We start from the raw sequence: 15,739 nt of genomic DNA, 5'->3' as shown, positions 1-15,739 counted from the left end.
CTTGAAGGCTTTGTGGCAGCACCCGCAGTTATTCCAACCTGTATGAAACTGGGTCTGTTCACTAGTAGTGCAACTGGGCAATTCTTATTGGTTGTTACTGGCTGCGTGGGATCCAAGCGTCTTTCCTCCAGGAGGTGTTTCACTAGTGGGAAAATGCAATGTTCTGAGCACTTCAAAAATGCCCTGTGTGGGGGATTTTCCTCACAGCTAGAAGTTGCTGTAAAAGGCATAGTGGCACTAGTGCCAACCCCCTCACCCTGCCTGTGGAATTTTGGGAGTGTTACTAACATGTATTTTAATCTTTTACGAATCTCTCGAGTGGCTGTGTTCTCTCTTAGAGTGCTAACACAGCATTGCAGAGACTAATGAAGCCTGATTTTTTTTAAAGTGCAAATCCAATCTTTCATTTAATCCCCGGGGAATACTGCACGAGCCAGGCCACAGCTGTGGAGCAACAAGTATTATTTTGCTGGGCTCCACTTTTGAAGAATTCCCCACAGCTTTGGAGATCTCTTTTCTCCTCTAATTCGGAATACTGAATGCTTTCAGCTCTTTCAGAAGGTAACAGTCACAGAGATCAGCAATTAGTAAGTAAGGAGTCAACACCTTCATTATCAGCTATGTACATCAGGAATCTTCCAAGCACTGCTTATGCTCCTGTCCTGACTGACAATCTGAGTATGCCGTCTCAGGCATAGTTACTCAGATATTATGTCCCACTGAGTTCAGTGAGATTTACTGCATGTTTAGAATTGCAGCCCAAGTCTTTATGAAACAGGCTAGTTGACCAGCCCTCCCACTGAGCAGTGAAATTATCATCAGTTTGATCCATGAACTGCTGTTTATAGAACTTATATAATTACTTGTACATTTCTCGGTTCTAGATCTGTTTAGCAGACTGTACCTCCACATGATGGTATCTGAGTGGCCAAATCTGAGCTGTATTCCACATGATGGTATCTGAGCGGCCGAATCTGAGCTGTATTCCACATGATGGTATCTGAGCAGCCGTGTTTTACTATACTTTACCCAGTACTTTCAATACATGTACTTATCCCTATTATAATTCTTATTGTGAAATAGATTTCATGCTCAATATAATAATTAACTTAGGGTATGTTTTCTTGTGTGTGTGTGTGTGTGTGTGTATGTGTGTGTGTTGGGGGGGGGGTTATTGTGTGAAGCCATGGCAAGCCACTAGGTTTATCAGGTTCTAGGGCCAAGCTAGACAAAATGGCAGGAGAGCGCAAAAAAAAAGAAAAAGTTAAAAGCTGCTACTGGGGATGGCAGGAGAGCACATCAGGGCTTTGCCACTTGGTGAGGGGAGTTTAACCCTACCCCTATTCCTTTTTCCAATCTAAAACTACCCCCTCAATAGTACCTGCACAATTACTTAAAGCAGGGGTGGAGAAGCTCTTTCATCTGAAGGAATGAATTTATTTTTGGAGAAGCTCTTGGGGGCCACATTCCAGTTGTGGGGAGAGCCAAAGGCAAAAGAAAGGGGTGGTGCCCAAAATACAAAACATACCAGCATATTGTAGCTTAAAGCCACCTTGGGAACCCGGGAGGGCCAGATTGGACCATCCCTAATTTAAAGGGTCAAAACATGCAAAAGCCTCAGTTATGCCACCATCTGACTATTTAATCAGGCTTCCAGAATGCCTTAGTAAAACCCCTGCATAAAAAAGGAGATCATTATTATCTGGAGATTAGTTTGGTAAGTAGGGACCCCAAGTGGTATATGAGTGGGTGAAACATCCAAGGCACAGAATTGTAATTCATAAGCAAAATGGAATTTATTATAAAGGAAATAAGAATTTACATGGCATTAAAAAATAAAGAGGAAGAAAATGTTTCAAAAATGGCAAAACAGGTTTGGGGAAAAGTTAACAGCTGAGAGAGAGAGAGAGAGAGAGAGAGAGAGAGGCGGGCTGTGTTCCTCCAGCACATTAAGCAGCAATATGGGCAAGAAGGGAGAAAGACTCTCTTAACAAGGTAATGTAATACACACACACAGCTGTGGCATTCCTCTGCCTCATAAGATAAATCAGGAGCAGGCCACTAGTAGACCTCCAGATGTTTTGGCCTACATCTGCCATCAGCCCTTGCAAGCATGGCCAATAGTGATGGATGATGGAAGTTGTAGGCCAAAACATCTGGAGGGCCACAAGTTGCCCACCCCTGAGATAAATGACAGAAGAACTCTGTGTAAATCAGGATCTGGAAAATGCATAGTCCAACATCTCAAAGGTGACATAAAGTGCTGCCTTATACAGAAAAAGAATGCTTAGTCTGCCTGATCCAGTACTGTTTACTTTGACTGAGAGCAGTTGTCCAGGTTGTCAGGAAGGCAGGGCTTCTTCCTAACAACAGAACCTGCAGTCATTTAATTGAAACTATGAGATGTGGAACGTGGGACCTCACCTTACACCTGCAAAGTATGTACTCTGCCTCTGCACAATGGAAAATACATCTATACAGAGCTGGACTGATCCAAGCATGAACTAGTTCCCATCCATACCACACACTCATCCTGCCCCTTATAGATTATTCTTCATCTGCCAGATCTGAGAACTTACTGTAGTACAGAAACTATAGGTCTAAAAAGAAAAGTGTTCTCTTAATCTCCTTTAAGGGTGCTTACTTCTCCAGTTTAAGCATCGATAGTCTTTCCACATGACAAGGTGACAAATGGCTTCTCAAGCAAGGTTTTTTGGTATCATTTACTTATTGCTTCATAAATTACCCACCCTGCCTACATTAATCTAATCAACAGAGTGACCACCGCACTGTTGAGATCTCATTATAAATCCCAGATTAACAAGGGCTGAACATACCCAGAGGGGAAAAAAATCATTACAGCCCCTTGGAAACTGGGGTTGGTGAGATTACGGGAGGAAAAACCTCAGCTATTAAAGAACGGTTCCCTGAAATGAGTTTCACTGGGTTGTGTTTTTTCTTCTTCAAAAGATTAAATGTAGGTTTGTAGGAACTAATGCCACAGGAAGAGCATCAAGAGAAGTTAATTTTGTTACCAAGCCACAAAAATGCTCTTGGTTCTTGCAGCTAGTAATTTAGCCTCTAAAATGAGATGGTTCCAGTGCAGAAAATACATAAGAGAATTAGGTTGTAGCATCCTTTGAATATTCAAAGTTTACTTAATTACAGAGGAGGTTGTGTCCTTTCTTTGCCTGTTAATGCAGCCACACAGTTTGAGGTTGCTCCAAGTCACAGAAAAAATAGCTAATGAAGGGCACCCTACCAACCCCAAAATTAGTTCATGTGCGGCATTGTCAGGCTCTTCCCAGCATGCACTGCTGTACATCTTGGGTACAAATTCTGCTTATTGTATTTCTATGAAATATTTCTACAAGGCCCAAGACATTATATTGTTGGTGATGATTAAGGAAGCCACCTTGGTGTACTGTTGCTATGGCAGCCATGATTAGTATCCTTCAGTTTTATTAAACATTAATGGTGGTTGTGTTTGGTAATTGCCCATTAGCGTTATTCCCATCTGTTTTGTCTTTATATTTAAGGCGATGTGTCTATAATCTCTTCTAAGGCCTCACTATGCCATGACTTGCCACTACGAAATTCAAATTAACATTGCTCAGCTTGCCAGGAGGGGGATGGCACGGCTAAAGATTCATGCCAGGTTTGAATGTACACACAAAAGAAGTGCATGGGTGAGATTACACTGGTGTTCGTTTCGAATTTGCACTACACTGATATCAGCCATCTTGTTTAAGGAGCATTGTATGGACCAGTACATTATAATATGTTGACCAATCGAGAGTGCACTATCGCTTCCTTTGAAGCATGCCCACCACCTTGACCAAGATCTTTATGCTGATAATCCCATGTTGTCTAGCGTTTGTGTATGTCTCGCTTGTGTCAAATCCTCACTGAATCAGAAAGCTGAACACTCCTCCTGGCTTCACTTGAGCTGATAGTGCTGAAAGCTAAGAAGCCCCACTTTCTTCAGGAATTTCATGTTAATAGGCTTTATTCTTTGGAAATCTTAAAACATAGGAAGCTGCTTTATACCAGGTCAAACTGCGTGTTTATCTAGCACATTATGGTCAACTGTGACTGACAATGTCTCTCCAGGGTCTCAGGCAGAGATCCTTCCCATCACCTATTACTGACTTCCTTTAACTAGAGATGCCAGGAATTGAACTAGAGGCTTTCTGCATGCAAAGCAAGGGCACTACCACTGAGCTATGGTTCCACCTCATAAAACATCAAGGGTAAGCATGGCTGGGCATCTGCCAAGGGTCCACACCCCTGTAGGGGCCTTCTGACAAGAGACCCCTGGAGTTGCTCCTCCTCTTCACCCCTGCAACCTGCTTGCTCACCTGCCTCTCACTCTGGCCCAGACAACGGCGGTGGTGGTGAGGAGAAGCAGTGGATGCCACAGGCTCTCTGTCAAGCAAGCAAGTGCTAGGATCGATGAGAGAGAGGATGAGGAGCAATAGCAGCTTGTGACAATGGTGGTGAGAAGGGAGACTCACTGAGGGAGGGGGGCCATTGAGGGTGTCCTGCCCTGAAACATGGAGCTGGCATTGCCTGCTACTTTTCATTACATTCTTCTGTCCTAGATCTTGGTATAGGACTGCTAGTCTGCTGTTATTTTCCTCTCTCTGATTTTACTCCCCACAAGGAAGAACTCCACATTGAACAGAACACAGGGTTACTGTCTGGCAGCCCCGTATCATGTTTTTCACCTTCTTCTAGCTCACATCCTCTACCTTGTATCCCAGCATCATTACATTTCCTCACCCAGACCAAGGACAACAATGATAGGTGGTGTGTGCAGAGAAACCCGCATTGTAATAACTAAATGTTGGATGAATTAGAAGTTATGGAGGAGGAAGGGGGGAACTCATCATGGGGCTACAGCCACATGTTCTTTTGTACCATGTAGTTCTAGCATAAATAATGTGTCCCAAAGAATATTATGGGTTTCACTGAGTTTTTAATATCTACCCTCCAGGCAAATTAAAATGAGGGCCATAAATATGCCATCACTTGGCCCAAATATGTTGGTGTTTATTAGCAGAAATTCTTTCCAGATACCCAGCTCTTTTACATATCTTATAATTTTATGTATTACATTTATATTTTGTCCTTCCTCAAAGAGCTCAGTGGGATGTAAACGATTCTTTCCCAACCCTTTTATCCTGACAACAAGTCTGTGGGGAGGGTAAGTCTAAGATAGCAGTGGGGAATGTGTGGCCCTCCAGCTGCTGTTGGACAGCAACTCCCAGCATCCTTCACCATTAGCTATGTTGGCTAGGGCTGATAGGAGTTGCGGTCCAACAACATCTGGAGGGATACAAGTTTCCTAAGACAGTGTCTGGCTCCAGGTCACCCAATGACCTTCACAGCTGAATGGGGATTTTTGAACCCAGTTCGCTTTAGTTCCTAATCCCACACACTACATTATGCAGGCTCTCAATAAGGACATTTTCCAATAAGGGCAGTGGTGCAAAAAAGTCTGAAATTCAAAGGGAATGGAGAGGTAATTTCTAACTATAATGTTTTCAAAAACCCATTAATTTCCACCAGTGTTGGTGTCTAAAACTGGTATTTTTTAAAATATGCCAGAAGATGGCAGGCCTGCGTATTCACCACAAAATGGTCTTTGTTAAGAAACTTGAGAGGTAACATCTCTTATGAAAAGCACTTCAGGAAGAAGTAGGGATGCCAGAGGAATCCACAATGGTTTCAAATGAGTTCGGATTTCTATGAATCCGACCTGTGGATTCCACAGTGGACTGGCTTTTTCTGAGTTGCATGGATTCCGTGGACCAATTATTTACTTGTGTGTGTGTGGGGGGGGGGCATTTGTGCAAATGGGGAGAGTGGGAATACTTCACAGCCAGGGGTGGCTCACGACTTTGCTCCCTGAGGCAGAACAGCAAATGGTGCCCCCCACCCATCAAAGTCAAGGTGCTTAGCATCCAAGATCAGTTCAATTATTTTAGTATGTGAGGCAGAAAATCGCACAAGCACCTCTCCCTATCCCTTGCAGCAAAAATACAACAACAACAAATTAAATAGCTAACAATTTGCTCCCTTTTCATGAAACCCCAAATCTGCTGCCTGAAGCAGCCACCTCACTCTGCCGAATGGTAGGGCCTGTCCTCTTCACAGCCACAGCCGTTGTCTAGTATTGTCAAATCTGGTGTATCCTGGTGGGATGTTTGCTCTGTTTCACTGAGTGCCTGTCTGTTTCCTGAATCCAATCTCTGTTGACAGAGATGCTTGATCCACTTTTCAGAGACCACTGGGATAAGCTGCTGAACTTGATACACTCTTCTACCATAAACACATGCAGCTGATACCTTTGGAACATTCTGTAGGCGCTGAGCCAATTTGCATGTAGGACGTTAGAAGCAAATTACACAGAAATCACTATGTGTGGATTGAAATTATTTCAGGAAAATAAGAATTAATAACTGTGCGCAAGAAAACAGCAGTTGCCTGTAAGGACCTTCAGTTTGGCTTTTCTTCTGTATACAGTCTTTCTGCCACCTGAGGATGCTGAAGTGCCTTTTGCACTGCACTCCTGAACATATTAGTAAGGGAGTTCTACTGAACTTGGGAGTACTTCCTCCTTCCAAGTAAATGTATTTACTCAGTCTGTTTCAGTCCCACACCAAACAATACCACTGGGGAGGTGCTACTTATACTGCAGCAAGATAACGCATGCATGCATATTTTACATAATGTAGATTAGAATTTATTGTCCAGATTGTGATATTCCTCCCAGATCTACCTATGACTTCCAGGTCAACTGGAAAGCCTCCCCAGGTTTTCCAGGCATTTTATTTTCCTAGGGTTCATTATCTGGAAACCTTTTTGGAAACCTCGCAGATCTGAGACTGCAGGGCCTGACTGCTTTACTTTTTGTTTAATCCCAACTGTTATTTTTCAGTCAAACTCCAGATTGTCTTTCATGACAATACACATGCCTGACCACATCATTTATTTCTGGCAGGGAAGCAGATAGAACTGTCACTGGTGTATATTCATGTGTCTATGAAACCCCACAAGAACTAGCTTTTGCAATATTGCCAGCTGCCAAGAGATTATTATTATTTCCCCCCTGCAGTGAACAGCCAGTTCTATTCAGAGTGGCAGAACTTTCAACAGAAGCCTAAACTCATGTCTCATTTAGAAATGGCTGCCCCGTAGCCCTCTAATAGTAGATTTAACCTAATTTCAATGCACATTTTGTTCAAGCTGTAACAGTGACTCTATCTCTGCAACTTTTATGGAAAGGACAAACTTTGAAAAGCATAACTGAAACTGGGGCTATGTTTATACCTTCCACTGCTGCTTCATCAATGCATCAGGAAGGGGGAAAGAGAATTTCCAAGAATAGTATTGCAAAGGAATATTCTGGTACTTGGAAGTTCTGCCTGTTAATTTCACAGTAGTAGCAAGAGGAAGCTTTTATCCTGCCAGCACACTCAAATCAATGGGATGAGGCACACCTAACTCTGCATAGGATCTAGTCATAAAAATAGAACCCTATTGGAAAAGAAGATATCACAATTCTTTGTGCTGAGTCCATCCTGAGACCAAATTGCTGGCTTCTACTGACTCAATCCAGGTTGTGGGGTGATTACTATTCATGCAGCCTGGTCCTATACATGTTTACTCAGGAGTCCCACTAAGCCCTTTAGGTGTAACTTCCTAGTAAATGAATATAGAATTGCAGATTTCCAGTTCCATTCTAAGTTTACTCAGGAGCAAGTTCTACTGTGTTCAATGTAACATGCTCCCCACTAAGTATTTAGGATCACAAACCTTAGTTATCAAGCTTTGCTTGTTTGTAGCTGTCTGCACTATTAAAGAGAGAGAAATAAATAAAAGAAAATAAAGTATTCTTACCAAGAACAAATGTCGAGGATGCCTATTTTTCCCAGACACTTTCATTAGTGTTCCTTCTTTAAGAAACACCTGAGAAAGAAAACAGAGGCATTGGTACATCCTGCCTTTAGAGGCCACTATTCATGCTCAGTGACTCAACATGCAAATTGGACAATTCCCTCCATACACCAACACCATCTCCCACCCCATGTGCTGGTTTAATTGCCTTTTAAGTAAAAGAGAAAGAGTCCAGTCATTATAAGAATGTCTACAGTGGCATGCTGGTGGCCCTGGTAAGTCACCTGACCAACCTAGCAAGCCACTACAAACAAATGGTGAGGTGCACAAAGCCAGCCACCATGTGGAGTAAGAAAAAGTGGTTCCCACATGTCCATCGTAACATGTAGATCAGCCCTGCAAAGCTCTTCCTCAAGGGAGAAAGGTATGTTGCACAGTAGCGCTTTGCATTTATTTAAAATATTTTATATACTGCCCATCATCAAAAACAGATTCTAGGGCAGTTCACAATCATGCAACAATTTAAAATACAAACCCCAAACACCATAACACACAGAGCTAAGACACCACAGACAAAGGCTTCCACGCATATCACCCTTAAAAAGACCAGAAGAATGAAACGTTTTCACCTGGCACCCAAAAGATAACAACGCTGAACCCAAGCGAGACTCCTTACAAAGGACATTCCTAAACCAGGGCACCACAGCAATCTCTCTAGTTGATCTGACTCACCTCTGGAGGAGGATGCATTCAGAGAGGGGCAACAGCAGAAGATGTCACAGTGCCAGCAGGTTGTCACTTTGGAGAGACAATCTAATTCAGCCTTCCCCAACCTGGCACCTTTCAGACTACAACTCCTAGACAGATAAAGTATGATAGATCTGTAACTCCCATGGTGACTGAGGAATGCTGGGAGTTGTAGTCCAAGCCATCAGGAGAGTACCCGGTTAGAGAAGGCTGATTTAGCTCAAGCAGTCCCTGTATTGACCTGGTTTGCATGATCACAGCAGCTTAAAGAAGCCACGGTGGCTTGTTTAAGCTGTGGTATGTGCCAACGCACGCCGGGCGCCATTTGCCTAATTACCCATCAGGTGTGGCTTGTTGTGTCATCCAGACCTGGGTGGCATGGCTTGTTTGAGGGGGAAACAATCTCCAAATAATCCATGGCATGTTGTTGGGTTATTTGAGGGTTGTTTCCCTCTTCAACAAGCCATGCCATCCAAGTTCAGATGACATGACAAGCTGTGCCTGGGCAGGTAATTAGGCAAACGATGCCGAGCACATGCATGGCTTGTTTAAGCTGCGGTGATTGTGTGAACCAGGCCATTATATCCCTTTATGTCAATAAGGCATAGAACTTACCCTTCCTGGTTGGAGGAGATTGCTCTGCCCCTTGACGCTGTGCTCAATATGTACCAGCTTCTGCAAGTTTTCCTGTGACAAAGAAAGAACCAGAAAATGAGGTTTAGTATTTAGTGTCTGGTTCTCAGATGATAATATAATCTTCCCTTTTAAGACCAAGAGATGATAAGAAACACTTAGATAACATTAACAAGCTGGGCCTAAGGTTTCTTCAACACTAGAGCCCTTTAGTGGTGTTGAGGCATTAATTCTCTACAATCTGCTGGAAGCAGAATTAAAAAAGAGCACTTAATAATATTGCTGCATATTATCCAGAAATTCCCTTCCCCATGGCCAATGTCCTCCTATAATGTTTAATCAAAAGCAAGTGCCATTCAGTAAAGGTTCCCAACGATGTTAATTAAGGGAGCAATCCTATGGCCGCTAGACAGTGGCTAGATGGCCACAGGATATCTGGTTTTCCGGGAACTGACCTGGAGCCCACGCTCCAAGGTTGGTTCCCAGGGAACCAACCTCCCCCCACTTCTGCGCTGCCTCAGAGGCAGCTCAGAAAACCCCCGTGCTCCGTGCTCACAAGGAGTGTGGAGCAGCTGAAAAGGGGCATTCCAGGGGGCGTTCCAGGGCAGGGAGGGCAGAAATGCCTGTATGACACTTCCAATGTGTTGTACAAAAGCCTCCTCCCCCACTCTGCCCTCCCACAGCTAGACAGCCGCAATCGGCTGCCTAGCCGAAAATGCAGGGCGGGAGAAGTGTGGAGGGAATGATCCCCTCTGTGCTTCTCCTGCCCTGCACTGGATAGGCGGTTGCCTCTGAGTTTGGAGGCAGCCGCCTATCTGAATAGGATTGCACCCTAAAAGCTTCTTCCTCCTATGTTCAGCCTGTTTTATTGCTTCTGGATGAGGTCTAGGGACCTGCTCTCAAAAAGATCAGAGATGCAAATGGCGTCCGCTACGCCATTTGCGTCCCTGCTCTTTGCCGTGATAGCTACGTAAATATTTACGTAGCCAATCACGGCCAAGGGCAGGGACGCAAATGGCATCCCCTACGCTGCTCCACATGCTACGCTGCTCCTCTACGCTGCTCCCGGCGGCTCCACAGACTCACTGCGGAGCAGAACCAGCCGGGCAGGATTCCGAGGGGAGGGACGAATCGCCCCCCCCCGCGGACACCCAGACAGAACGGTAAGTGGGTTTCGTACACCCCTAATGAGGTCAGGTGGGTGATAAATGACAAATAGCCTGTAAACTGCCCCTTGAATAGGTTATCTTATGTGCCTCAGTTTCTATTTTCCCCAGTGGGGGAGGCTATAGTTACTGATGTTTTTATACAGAAACAGTACAACAGTGTTATAAAACTGGGGGTGGGGGGTAATAATGGGAAGAAACCAGTAATTAAAGCCTCCTCCCCACTGTAAAACAAAAGTGACATTGAGACAATTAAGAAAGATTATTCTAGGGGTCATCAATGTGGCCTTAATCACTAATTCCTCACCCATACTCATCAGACAGCCAAAAAACAGGCTGGACTGGAAGTGTTTAATGAAAGGCACAGGAGCCCTTAAAAGTTTTGACTCCACTTAACAGGCTTGTGCTGTAATTGCATTTTATTTTATATGCCACAAATCTGACCTGAAAAAAACAATGTTGTTGAAGAATACAAATTTATTATACATTTTATATTCCTAGGGTTCATTATCTGGAAGTCTTCAAAAAGCATAGGTGTGGGACTTCATGGCCCTTCTGATTTCATATTTATTTGATCCTAATTGTTATTTTTCAACTCCAACAGAAACACAAAAAATAGTGGTATGTTGTATCTGGATTCTCCGTAAAAGTGATTGAAAGAAAGATGATAATTCTACAGAAAAGGATTAGTGTGGAAACAACCAAAAGGCCCCATACAGGAGTGTTGCTATCTTTTTATGGAAACAACACTGTACTTTAGTATCTGCATCAGGTGACACTTTTCCTGGTACTGAGAAGCAATAATGAGAAATAATCAGCCATTGATTCGCTCTCTGTTATCACATATGCACTCATCAGTCTAATTAACTGTGTTGTGTCTATGGACAAACATTCTTGCACTGGAACTTTAGTTCTCCAAGGGGGCCAAGGGAGAATCTAATAAAGAAACCAGCACCAGACTACAATTCCCAGGACTACTTAGAGGGAATCCAGGGCTGTAAAAATGGTATAAATTTGACATAAGTGTTTACTCCAAATATACAAAAAACAAAGGCAGCTGTGTTGGCCACAAGAAAAATGCCAAATTATGTATACTGTAATATCTTTACTGGGTCAACTCAAAAAATGTGCAAGCTTTCAAGACCTGCAGATCTCTTCATCAGGCAAGGTATTACAAAAAGCAAGTTGGCAGTGGGAGGTAGATAGGACAGATAGAAAAATCTGACTCGATTGTGTAGTCAGGTTGTTTGCATAGTCAGAGTCCTAAGAAGATATGGAAGAGGAGGGCTAACAGACATTCAAATTGGGCTCTACCAGATGATTTGAAGGTATCAAGTTTCAGTGCTCCTGGGACCACCAGGAACAAGAAAGTAGCAGACAACTGTTGATCCTCCAAAATGGATATGTAACATCCATGGCATTAAAATACGTGCTTGCTATGAAGAGGGGCGAATGTCATGTGCCACCATCACTGGGAAGCTGCAGTAGAGCTGCAGTAAATCCCCTGTGTAGATGGGGCCTTGGTCAGTTGGACAACCCTATCCTCAAAGCTTCATGTGAGTACATGGAAGCCACCTGCCACCTCTGTGACTTCAGGGACTTCCCTAGCATGGACAAGCTGGTTAGCTCCCAACAGCTGGCAACGGGAGTCAGTAACATGGCCTCAGAATTGCAAGCCTGACATGGATTCCGTTGTTGGCTTGAAAGGGAGCAGAGGGGAAACAGTTGCATTACTTACGGGTTGCACGTTCTCTGCCACCTTCTCCTCCTCAACCTTTGGATATAATGAACTCCCCTTTGTGGACACCTCACTCTTTACCAAAGCGTCATGGCACGATGGGGAGAAAGAGGGTGTTGCAATGGGGAACACAGAGATGTGTCCACCTTCCTCATGCTGTGATCTCAGATTGGACAGGGAAAGGGACTGCACTGCACTGATTAAGGGCCAAAATAGGTCAGACAGCAAGCCTGTAATTAGTAATTGCGTGAATGGCTTTTAAAAAGTAAATAGCAGGTCAGGAAGGTTGATCTGGATCAGGACTACAGCAGGGAACAACGGATTAAAGCCTCTCTGGCCCCACTAGGGTCCCGATCCAAATTGGGGCCCCCATAACTGCTATTTACTTTTTTTAAAAAGCCATACATGCAGTTGCTAATTGTGTGAATGGCATCTCATCTAGTTTGGCCCTAAAACTCCTGGGATTGCTCATGGTGTTAAGGTATTTGTAGCAGTGTTGTTTACTGAATTTTAAATGGGAGATTCTATATTGGCATTTTTGAAATTCATGGTAATTTTTACGGAGCTGCTCGGCTGAGCAATTAATTTACGCTTTAACACATTTTTTTAAATGCTCTTCTTCATCACTCCTGCAACTGTATAGTTACAGATGCTTGTGTGACAAGGAAATCAGCCATAGTACCGTTAATTAATGCCATAGTACAAGCTGGTTTGAAACTCAACATTAAAAAAATTAAGAACATGGCATCTGGCCCCATCACTTCCTGGCATATAGAAGGGGAAGAAATGGAAGCAGTGACAGATTTTGTTTTCTTGGGCTCCAAGATCACCGAAGATGGTGACTCTAGCCATGACATTAAAAGACGCTTGCTCCTGGGGAGGAAAGCTATGGCACACCTAGACAGCATAGTAAGAAGCAGAGACATCACCTTGCCGACAAAGGTCCGTCTAATCAAAGCTATGGTTTTCCCTGTAGTAACGTATGGCTGTGAGAGCTGGACTATAAGGAAGGCCAAGCGCCCAAGAATTGATGCTTTCGAACTGTGGTGCTGGAGAAGACTCTTAGGAGTCCCCTGGACTGCAAGGTGGTCCAATCAGTCCATCCTAAAGGAAATCAACCCTGACTGCTCATTGGAAGGACAGATACTGAAGCTGAAGCTCAAATGGAGAAGGGGACGGCAGAGGATGAGATGGCTAGATAGCATCACTGATGCAATGAATATGAACTTGAGCACGCTCCGGGAGAGAGCAGAGGTTAGGAAGGCCTGGCGTGCTATGGGCCATGGGGTCACGAAGAGTCGGACACGACTGAATGACTGAACAACAACAACAGCCGTTGATAGGATTATCTGTGATTTTTTACATTTGGTAGTAACGGCTGCACAGTTATGTTCTTTACAAGTTAGGTTAAGTATTCAGTACATAGCAAAACTGGACCTTCTTTGCAGAGATCAGAGAGCTCACTATCAGAGTCTGACCCTATTAACTGCCTACTGCCCTGAAGAGCTTGGATACAATCAATGCGCGCTGGCAAGCTGCATAATTTCCCACAGCATGGTATCTAAAATTATTCTAATGAGACCTTTGTTCCCATTAAAGTGACAATGTTAGATGGAATTCGGATATGTAAGGCATCAGATTTTAATGAATTACTCTCTTTACTTCCACAACTTCAGTACAGTATCCTAACATCTCAGTCCTTGTGTCTCTGTTGTGGTTTTGCTGTTCCTTTGAAACATTTTAATTGGCCAGACAGTGTGTTGAGGCTGCAAGACTATGCACACTTATTCTGGAGGAGGTACTTCCGAAAACTCTAGTACCTCCAAATTAAACATACATGAGAACAGGCTGTGAAGGAACACATTTGGAAAGAAACAGAACAGGATCAGTTAAATTTTGCCCAGTGCCAATAATTGAGGTCCAGTTAATTGAGGTCCAGTTAATTGATTAATTGATATTATAAATTGATTAATCACACATTAAAGGACTGAATTCTAATCATAACGTTTAAACCTGTGCACAATGTATGCATGGCCCTTGATGTAAGCAATGCTTTTAAAGTGATCCTGCACAATACATCTTTTTTGGCTGGTATTTAGTCCAGAGAAATTGCTAACTTAATTAAACAACATGAAAATATCCCTTGAATTAGGGTAATAATTATTTTAACCGGTTAATTAAATAACTAATTAGTTAAAAGCAAGATATATAATTTACTTATAAAACCTTTCAACTGAAAGTGACACTAGGAATCTAAGATTTAATCTCTTTGATTGTATTTTTGGGGAGCTGTTTTATTACATATTAAATATTGCTTCTGAAAGAGAGATCCCTTGATTAGTGATCCCCAAATGCGCTAGAGCTTTAAAAAAATGAGTTTCAGGGTTGGAGAGAAAGAGATGCTTCAAGGGAAGCTGCTATTAGAGTACAATCCTAACCCCTGGAACTAGCTCACTGGAGGGGGTTAGGATTGGGGGGAGGTGTCCATCTGCCGCTTAGAGGGGCTCCAGCGGGGCAGGGTCTCTGCCCCAGTAACCTCATTCTGCCTGCAGAAAGCTCTGCAAAGGGCCATCAGCTTTTATTTGCTCATAAAACACTTTATAAACACTTAAGTTCACCATGGCTCAGGACTGTTCAACCAACCTTCCCAGCTGGGTGCCCTCCAGAAGTGTTGGACCATCATCCCTAGCCAGCATGGCCAATGGGAGTTGTAGTCCGACACATCTGCCTAAAGTTTTGAACAAAACATTCAAATTATTGATTCAACGTCTGCTGACAAAGTTAAGGGTGAGGTCTGACTTTTCAGGTATTTTCCTCCTGAGACTCCTTAGAAATACTTCTCACTGGTAGGGTTGCCAGCTTTTCTGTGGTTCTCTTTCTCAGGTCTTTAATAGCAGCCTGGCATGCAGAAATTAAATAGGCAAAGTTTTCCCCAGCACTTAATCTCTGTGTGAGGAGATGTCTCACCTTCAAAATGTCTGTGAGACAATCTCCTGTTAAAGGCACAGGAGCAGAGCCAGAAAGATTTTTTCTGAAAAGCCGTAACCCTACTCACAGGTAAAAATGTACCCAGCCCCACAGAAGCAGTTTTCTTCCTATTTAATGAAGTGGAAATGGCATCTTCCCTTTAACAGTGTGCAGGCATCCAGAACTTTGCAGTGCAAGGATCCATCTGTCTTCTGTTCACAAGGAAAACATTACTGAAACCTGGGCAGTAAAACAGATCATGAAAATGCTGGCTGTGCTTAGCCTTGGCACAGGTTTCAGAGGCATGAATTTTAAATTCCGCAGTCAGAGATTCCCAGCTGCATGGAAATGTGGGACATTCTTGGCTCTACTTGAAGCAGCTGTTTTGACTTTCCATCTGGACAAAGCACATGGCTTTCATTTTTAAAAGGTGAAAGTTTATTTCCTCTTCACAGATACGACAATACTATACCATAGTAGAGAAAAGGGGAGCTGCATCTGACCAGACAGAAGTTGTCGGGTGAATGTGCCTTGCAGACACTTGGTATGTTGCTTTCCCCAGAGACTTTCATTTTCAAAAGAA

At 43.3% G+C, this 15,739-nt stretch overlaps 1 protein-coding gene across 1 annotated transcript in view; it reads right to left on the bottom strand.

Annotated features, from left to right (window-relative positions):
- FGD5 (FYVE, RhoGEF and PH domain containing 5) overlaps positions 1-15,739 on the bottom strand; it is a 223,075-nt gene that overhangs the window by 24,510 nt on the left and 182,826 nt on the right. Inside the window, exons 11-12 of the mRNA XM_084832489.1 lie at positions 9,268-9,339; positions 7,909-7,977 (exon numbers count right to left, since the gene is read on the bottom strand). Of these exons, the coding sequence (XP_084688615.1) occupies positions 7,909-7,977; positions 9,268-9,339 (141 nt within the window). The remainder of the gene's footprint in view (positions 1-7,908; positions 7,978-9,267; positions 9,340-15,739) is intronic.

This window comes from Heloderma suspectum, chromosome 2 (genome assembly GCF_057233095.1).
Source record: "Heloderma suspectum isolate Gila_16-S chromosome 2, 16-S_ref, whole genome shotgun sequence".
Classification (NCBI taxonomy): domain Eukaryota; kingdom Metazoa; phylum Chordata; class Lepidosauria; order Squamata; family Helodermatidae; genus Heloderma; species Heloderma suspectum.
This window is presented reverse-complemented; position numbering and strand designations above follow the sequence as displayed.